General features: G+C 45.4%; 1 protein-coding gene across 1 annotated transcript; it reads left to right on the plus strand.

Annotated features, from left to right (window-relative positions):
* The first annotated feature begins 168 nt into the window (after window positions 1-168).
* rnf135 (ring finger protein 135) lies at window positions 169-6560 on the plus strand. Its single transcript, XM_079499377.1, has 5 exons — window positions 169-632; window positions 847-951; window positions 1148-1280; window positions 2004-2113; window positions 5856-6560. Exons 1-5 carry the CDS (start codon window positions 342-344, stop codon window positions 6306-6308), a joined length of 1092 nt encoding a protein of 363 aa, XP_079355503.1. The 5' UTR covers window positions 169-341; the 3' UTR covers window positions 6309-6560.
* The last annotated feature ends 2401 nt before the right edge of the window (window positions 6561-8961 follow it).

An 8961-nucleotide genomic window follows, 5' to 3' on the forward strand; every position in this document is an offset into this window, starting at 1 on the left:
TTAAACACTGATTATTGTTTGTTTACAGGGTAAAGTCAGTGACTTTCTTAATAATATAACTATGTTAGTATATAGGCTACTCAAAATGTACCCAATTTCTTATAAAATGCGGCATTTTATTTGAAGTGTTGTATTTTGTTAGCGTTTCCTTTATCATACTAGTGTAGAAAGAAACTGAGATCAAAGAAAGGGGAGAAGAGCTGGCTGTGCCACCAGACAACCAGCAGATGGCAGTATAGGACAAGCGATTTGTCATGACGTAAACCGAGGGAAAGGTCAAAGCAGATCGTTTAATTTCACTTTCATTTCGAGCAACTTGAAGCCGAAGCTGCTGGCTCAAGATGGAAATAGTTGAAGATCTTCTCAACATATTAGATAGATTCATTGAATGTCCTATATGTCAAGAAAACTTCACTGATCCGACGACACTGACCTGTGGACATAGTTACTGTATTGAGTGCATACGTAAACTGTTTAAACACAGGAAAAAGACAAAAACCTGCCCCGATTGCAGAGCACCAATTCTCAATGGCATGAGATTACATAAGAGTATTGCACTATGCAACATTGTCAAAGTTGTTTGGGACCACAAATCGTTTGTCTCTAATGAAGTATCTTCCAACGCCGAAAGGGTAAGTTGTTGAACGAAACCGCAAGAGAGTGAAAGTGACAGCTGTCAGTCAGTTAATTAGGTTATAGCCCTTATTTTTCTAAATGCTGGTTTTTCAGTAGGCCTTTCAAAATGACTAGTCTACACAGCCGAATAAATGCCTACTAACCACCTGCACAAAACGTATTTACAAACTGGTTTTATGCCCACGTTTTCATGGTGATGGTGGACATAAGGAGTTTAATGTGACGTCCGGATTTGATGAGACCTCCACACTTTCACCAAACCTGGCATGTGATCCTGGCACTGGCAGTGATGCTCATATCGTTCATTTAAGAGAGGCAAGTGAAAACATTTGGCTATAGATTACATAAAGTGTAATGCAGGGTTGCTGCAGGACAGTTCCCTGGAAAAAGGTCAGTTATTTAAGCATTCCCAATGATGGTAGTAGGCAAGGCAATGTAGCCTATTTGAAGTATAGCAGAACTCTTTCTAATGAAACGCGGTCATCAGTTTCAATTCATGAAATTATTTCAGGTTGCTGTTCCTGCCAGTGCTGCCAATGCAGAGGGGGCAACAGGTGATGTTCCACTGGACACAGACCTCAGTGAAAGACTGTCCCAGGACTTGGCAATCGGCCAACCACTACAGGACAACCATAGAGCAGAGGGTGGGTACCACTGTGCAGTGCTATACCATTAGCTTGTTTATTGAGTTGCCTATTATTATCGTGTTACTGTACACTATAGGCCTACATTAGCCTACATTAGCATACAACCATTTAGAATACACCAAAAAATGGAGGTTTCCATTTTTTGGTGTGTACGTGTAATAACTAACCTACTACAGTATATCAATGCTATATATTCGTTGTATGAGACAGTTTGTGCTGCCTTTAAATGCACCTCTGTATTGTAGCAGAGGTGAATATCACAAAATTCTCCATCACATTCCTTCCCTAGTCTACTGTACAGTATGATGTTGGTACCTGATATCAGATATAGTTACAGCACACAGTAAGCTGCTGATATAAAATTGCCAGGCAGAGCCTCAATCACCAACAGATTCAACAACTGAAATGTACAAAAAATGAAAGTGAGTATTTGTTCAGTAACAGGGGTCTCTTTAGCTCTTCAGCAATCTGAAAATGCATTTTCAGGTCAGGATACCAATTTTATGTAAATAGGAAATAGAACTCCACAAAGATCATTAATCAACTGCTCATTTTGTTGTTTCATCACATCCAACTTCAGTTGTTTATCCTGTATCCAGTATGAGTTCTCGCTCCTGATTGGATTAAAGTCATATCTTAACATGAAAATGTATTTACTACATTTATTTTGACAACAACTTACAACAATATTGATATTTATTTAATATACACTGCTTTTAGACTTCCCCCCACCATTGCCTGGTGCTACATTCGCCTTCCTTACGTTCACACCAGCCCTGGGTCAGCGAGGTCTTGGCTTCAAGACAGCAGGCAAAGTGGTGGTGACCAAGGTAGGTGCTTGTGTTTGTGTTGTCTGTGGGCTTTGTCCCACTGTGTCAAATGAAAGCTCATAATTTTTGTTATGTAGCCTACATACACCAACAACATATGTGTAATCGGGGCTCTGGTCAGAGTCTCAATCTGGTGGGAATATGGAGCCGAGGGTTCGTCCTCTGTTGGTGAGGGGTGGAATACGATCCCTTGAAATAGGTGTCTGATCTAGTAGTTATCTGGTAGTTGTCCATAAAGTAAAGTATATAAGCAAAGTCAAAGCTTAATTCACTCATGCCTATCAGGCTCTCTTCTTTATAGTCTTGAAGATGTCGCCTCTGACGTCACTGCTGTGATATCTCATATCCTTCGTAACACTCCCCCTTAGTGAAGCTTCACTATCCGTGGTCACTATTCGTTTCCCCTTGCTGCGGCGGGCAGTCTGGGAGTCCGACCAGTTGTGCCACAAGTCGTGTGTATAGGTACGACTGCGTCACTGCGTCTGGAGAGCCGCGTCCTGGTGGCAGGATTCTTCGCGAGGGGCGATTGGTCAATGTAGAACCGGCGAATGTCGCTGCCTCTTGCGGCTGAGCAGTTCGGCTTCAGGATGGGTGACTGGTGGCGTCGGGCCGGCCCATGGGGAGGCGATTCGGTATCTGAAACATACATGGCTCACGGGCCTGGAGTTCAGAATGGCTTCTATCTCAATCAGCGCCGAAGTCGGCACCTACTCTGGGGCGGCTTGCGTCGTTGGTATTGCAGATGGGGTAGAATTCTGCTTTCTTGTCAGGCTCTGGCCTGGTGCTATCTGCTTGGGGGGCCTTGGCCTCCTTTGGACGTTGTCGTCTCTCTTGGGCGCCGGGTGGGATGTCTTCCTGGCGCTGGTCTGCTGTTGTAGATTCTCTGTCTGTGCAGGCTCGTCTTGAGACGAGCTCACACAAAAGACGAGGTGGAGCGTGGCGACTTGGCCACTCGTTGGGGCCAAAGTGCTGCTCTCCTTGTTCCTTGTCTGTGCGACGCTAGGCTCGTATTGTTTGGTCTCTAACTTTCGCGGTGTGCCCACGCTTGGGGCGGGGATGGAGGCAGTCTTGACTACCAGTGCTATAGTGGTTAGAGCTGTGCTTGAGACGTGGGCAGTTGCCGTTTCGGTCGTTCGTACTGCGACAATTGGCGCTTTGAGGGTGTTCGGGTCGTAAAGCTGAACGTCCTCGGTGGTCGCCTGGCTGTCTGCTTGGCGTGGCTCATGGTTGGTGCGCGGTGGCAGGTGGCTTGCGTCAGGAGATGACCTGAGACCCTGTGGGTCGCCGTCGTCGTCCTCCTTCTCGCTGGTGGGCCTGTCGGGTGGACGTCAGGTGGCTCGGTTGGGCGAGGGTGTTGGCCTACTCAGGCTGACCGCTGCACAATTCTCTGTTGACTCGTTCAGTACGCTGCTAGCTTGTGTCAATGGAGTGGGGGGTGGCTTTGGCCTTCCCTCTATCTCTCCTGAGTGGAGGTTCGTTGTTAGCTTTCCCTTTTGAGTGGCGGAGTGGCTGGAAATGCTGACGCAGCGGTCAACTATGTCGAGGTTGAGGCCGATCCCTCTCCCCCCGTCGACCGTAGCGTCGGGGGCTGGCGTAGGAGCATTGCGTATGCCGTTGTCACGGCCTGGTGAGGTGGAGAGCTCGCGGGCGTCGCTGTCCGGGTGCTGGATCGCAACATCGGAGGTCGGAGTGGATTCCGCGATGTAGCACCTTGTGTGAGATAGTGTATCTGCCGGCCGTGCCGCGCCCTGAGCGGGCGAGGCGTGGGCTCGCATAACCCACGCCCACACCCACGACCCAGCATGTTCCTGGGTCAGGGGACCGCACAGTGGCGGGTGACGGTGGGATGTAATGTCTGTCATCTGACCGATCGTTTCGCTGGACAGGCGGCACAAGGTTCCCATAGCCTGCTCGGGCGAAGGCTCGGGTGATTGCCTCGATCAGCTGGGTATCTCGTTCTGACGCGCGCTGCGCATAAAGCTCTCGCTCTGCAGTTGCACGTCTTTCATACTCAGCCTTGTCCGCAATCCTGTCCGCGACCATGTCCCGCATGGCTGCGGACATGGAGGCGTTGGTCGCCTCAAGGGTGTGCAGCGCTTCGTCGATACGCATCTGTGAGTCCTCTGTGGGCATGATAGGGTTCTCAGTTGAGATCTTGGACTGTATGTAGCGTCGGAAGACGCCCCTTAGGTGCTTGTTGGTGACGGGCCTGGATTGTCGTCAGGTGGTCTAGAAGTCAGACGTACTTAGGGCGGTCGTCCTGTGCGTCTGGCTGTCTTTTACGGCTCGAAGGACCATGTATCATTACTTTCTCATTTTCAAAGCTTTTTCACATAGACATAACTGTTGAATATTAAGTCCATCAACAGCGGGGTTGTGGTTTCACTCCGTGGTCAGCGTTGCTGCCGCCTCTTGCGGTGCTGCCGGCGGCCCTGTTCCTGAAAGGGACCCGCTGGAGGGTCGGGTGTCACTAACCCGTCGGTCATCCTCTGGTAGACCAGGCTGGAGTCAGACGCCACCGCACACAACAGCATGGGAGGTCCTCTGTCCAGCACTTGCCGTATACTTCCGTGGCTCAGAGATGTGTGAACAGGCAGAGGCAGAACAGTTTGGACGGCAGCACCATCCTTCTCCCTACCTTCCAACAGCACCAGCTGGAGGATGGGACATTTAACGCCAGAGACATCTGTCCACTGACGCACCTCAACCAGATCCATGTAAACAAGGAAAGCTGCATGAACCTGAGAAGAGTCCTCCACCTCTAGATTCATCATGTGCAGGTACATCGGGTGCTGTAACATCCAGTTAGGAGGTAAAGGTTTCTCTGCCACATCCACGTCTGCGTTAGTTGACATTTTGCACACGCTAAACATGTAATGAATCAAATAAATATTGAATGTGAATCAGACTAATGAGCTCAAACAGCACACCATGCTGTTGTTGTAGACACGTGTGCGGTTGTTTGTTTTCATTGGTTCGTCGGTGTGCGACATTATAAATGGTCCGGGTGGAAATGTTACCGCTGCAGTCCAGTCTACTCTACAGTCTAACCTCCCGTTTTTGTGTTCAGTGTTCACATCTGATTCAGAGCAGGTTCAGAGCCCGTCCGTCTACTGACAGTGATACTGTATCTGATAATTCCCACGCACATACATGCATGAACACAGAGCGTTTCCGTATCCGTTCTAAACCGGATCTGATAACTGTTATTAAGTGAGATGAGGAGATGATCCCGGTACAGTAAAAAATAATTACATGGGGAAATAATTTCCATCCAAGCTATCTAGTTATTATCTGGTAGTTGTCCGTAAATTAAAGTATTTAACCAAAGTCAAAGCTTAATTCACTCATGCCTATCAGGCTCTCTTCTTTATAGTCTTGAAGATGTCGCCTCTGACGTCACTGCTGTGACGTCAGAGTGATATCTCATATCCTTCGTAACAATATGCGTGACCTTTATGTTGATTATTGTATGTATGTATGTATGTATGTATGTATGTATGTATGTATGTATGTATGTATGTATGTATGTATGTATGTATGTATGTATGTACGTATGTACATACATACATACGTGTATGTATGTATCTATGTATCTATGTATCTATCTATGTATCTATCTATCTATCTATCTATCTATCTATCTATCTATCTATCTATCTATCTATCTATCTATCTATCTATCTATCTATCTATCTATTTTCCTCTAATTAACTTTATCTCTATTGTAAATCCACAATAGTCCTCTGCCGGACGCCACAACGACCGCTTCAGAATCAGCCAATGGCTGGCCGAGCAACAGCTCAGCGAGGGGCTCCATTACTGGGATGTGGACACCACAGGAAGCCAGGGCTGGGCTGTTGGCGTGGCGTATGACACCATTGGATGGGATGACCAGCTGGGACGTACTGCTTGCTCCTGGTGCCTGGAAGGGGGCAAGGAGAGTCTGAGTTACTGGCATGACGGCAATGAAGAGCCACTGAAACATGAGAAGCCCCGTTTAGTGAGAGTGGCTGTGAGTGTGGACGTTACAGGAGGATCGCTGTCTTTCTACAGCTTGGAGGACGACCAGACTTTGTTGTACTGTGTGAACCCCAACGGAGGGTTTTCACAGCCAGTGAGGCCGGCGTTCTGGCTGTATGGACTTAAACTGCACAACTCACTATCTTTCCCTAGACGTAATGATGCATTGTAGTGGAAAACGTACACAAGTTTTTACTTTAAAAACAAAAAAAGAAAAAATCGTTAGCCATATCATATATGACTACGGCAAATATTTCTTATTGATTTCAAAATACTATGGTTGGTTTGAATGCATTGAGTGGCGTACAATATGTCCAAAATACTTTTCTGATATTGTGAACGTCATGAACCAGTGAACTACGCAGAGAACTATAACTATAAACTCAAACAAATACTTTTCTGTTTTATGCAACCTAGCTACTTCGTTTTTGAGTGGTGTAAACCACTCCTACAACTGGCTTTGTTAGTCTGTCTGTCTGTCTGTCTGTCTGTGCAGAAAAAATGAGCATGGTTGCTACGGTCACCCAGTTCACCCGGGTGTGATTTCATTACGTCAGACATTACGTCAGACCACAGCTGATCAGGCTATATAAGACTTTACACCACTCAGTTCACACGGGTGTGATATCCTGTGATTGTATTCTCTTCTTTTCATTTTCTCAAATGTTTTTTTAATAAATGTGTTTCTTATGCACTGTCTACTATTACTGTTTTGTGTAAAGCACTTTGAGTGATATTGGTTGATTTATTTGGCGATAAAAGAAAAGAGCACATCAGCAGCACATCCATATAACACACACACACACACACACACACACACACACACACAGACACAGACACAGATAGTCATACACAGACACACACACACACACACACACACGCAGAGGATAAAAGCATTAAAGGCTTATTTCCTTGTTGAAATGTGCTATACAAATGAACGTGCCTTGTCTCGCTTAAACTTCCAGAAGATTTCTTTTTAAATGTAGTGATGGCAAAAACTAGTGCAAATCAGTTTTTTCCAATGTCATTGATCTAACAAGATGTATGCATATTGCATTATGTACGATTCAAATTGTCCTGGTGTCTTTTGTAAGTCATTTGATATGGTTGATTGATTGATTGATTGAAGTATGTATTAACCGTTTGCAGAATGGGTACATTTTATAAGAAAGCACAACTCAATACAAAGACTGTTACTGACTGTGGACGCGAGACACTGATAAAGCATTACACTTGTTTACAACAGGGTCCACCCTTTTCAATTCATCAGAACATATAGAGACGTACAAGTATACAAAAAAAAACAGGAAATCATGTAAGGAGGTAAAAAGGGAAAAGAAACATATAGTATACTATGGGGAAAGGGTTGGGGGATTCACATTTTACGGGGGGCAGTTTCGAATTGCAGCCGTCCGTAGGTGCCCTTTGAGAGCAGTCAAGGGAGTCAGGGATTCGCGTGTTTTAATGGCTGTTGGTAGGGCGTTACACATTTTGGTGGCATATGGTAGGCCTACATTTGTGTGCGCTTTATGTTTGTCTATGTGTCGTCTCTCATCTGGTCTCGTTGAAGGGGTGGCTCTGGCTGTGATGTGATTGGTGTGATGACCAGGGAGATCAGGTCAGGCACAGCCGCACAGTCACAGGCATCATTCCAGCTGATGCGGACTGGCTGGGGACTGTGTTGACTGACTGGTGAGTGGTCAGGGTACCGATCGAGTCACCGAACTTTGTGTTAATGTGGCTATACGATCTATCGCATCCCTCCCCGTCTGATGCCGTTAAAGCTAACGGTCAGGCTAGATTCGCTAGAAAAGGACGAGAGCAGATCAACTCTTCAGTGTGACATTTTACACAATATCGTACATTCGTAAAAACTCCCAAAGAACTTGTTCTGCAGAGCTGGCCGTTTTGCAGCACAGCACAGGTGCAAGGTGTCTTGGTCTTGGACACAAATGCGAATAATAGGCCAATCGAATCAGGCCGTGCAGCCTGCCTCGCAGCCTCAGTCTCCGTGGTTTCAAAGATTATATTATGGCTCTATGCATATGGTTTCAATTCGCTCGTCAAGTCTTAAGGAAGCATCAATCTTCCGTTTGGCGGACTTCACAATAATCTATTTTAATAAAAAATCACTAGAAATACCAGAAATGTAATTAATTAAGGAAAATAAGATCAAAATAAACGTTGACATGGCCGTGTTCTTTGGAACAGTGTCAGACTGTGCTGCCAGTTCTTGTTTAACATTGGATTATTGGAACCTGTTGAATATGAACATTTACAGTAGGCCTACATATGATTTGCATGCACAGCACATACATTGTATTTTGTTCAGGATGATCAGATAATTGGGTAGGTAGCTGTTACCTAGGCCTACACCTCACTCTACAAAAGAGAAAAATAGCTTTAGATTTGAAACTGCCTACATATTTTTGGGGGATTCTTGGTCCAATTTAAAATGTATATTCCCAAATTTCCCAACAGAACACTCATATTCCAGAATGTAATTTGGCTTGTATGATGGTGTTTATAAAATATCAATAGCCACCTTTCCCTTGATACTAAAAAACACTTTTTTATTGTTTGTTTTATTTAGAAAAAGCAACGAACCGTACAAATTACACATCTATTCACCTTTTCATGTCTTTTTTGTAAACCTGAAATCTTAAAATGTAAACAGATTGTTACCATGATGTTGTACAGTCCAGAGCCTTAGATATGGCTCTGGTACAATCATTCTCTTAATTTGAAGTCCACCAACCGGACGTCACATGTTTATGTAGGTGGCGTTTGACGAGCGCGCTGGGGTTTACTTTGACGGAACAGGA

This window comes from Electrona antarctica (assembly GCF_951216825.1).
Source record: "Electrona antarctica genome assembly, chromosome: 4".
NCBI classification, from domain to species: Eukaryota; Metazoa; Chordata; class Actinopteri; order Myctophiformes; family Myctophidae; genus Electrona; species Electrona antarctica.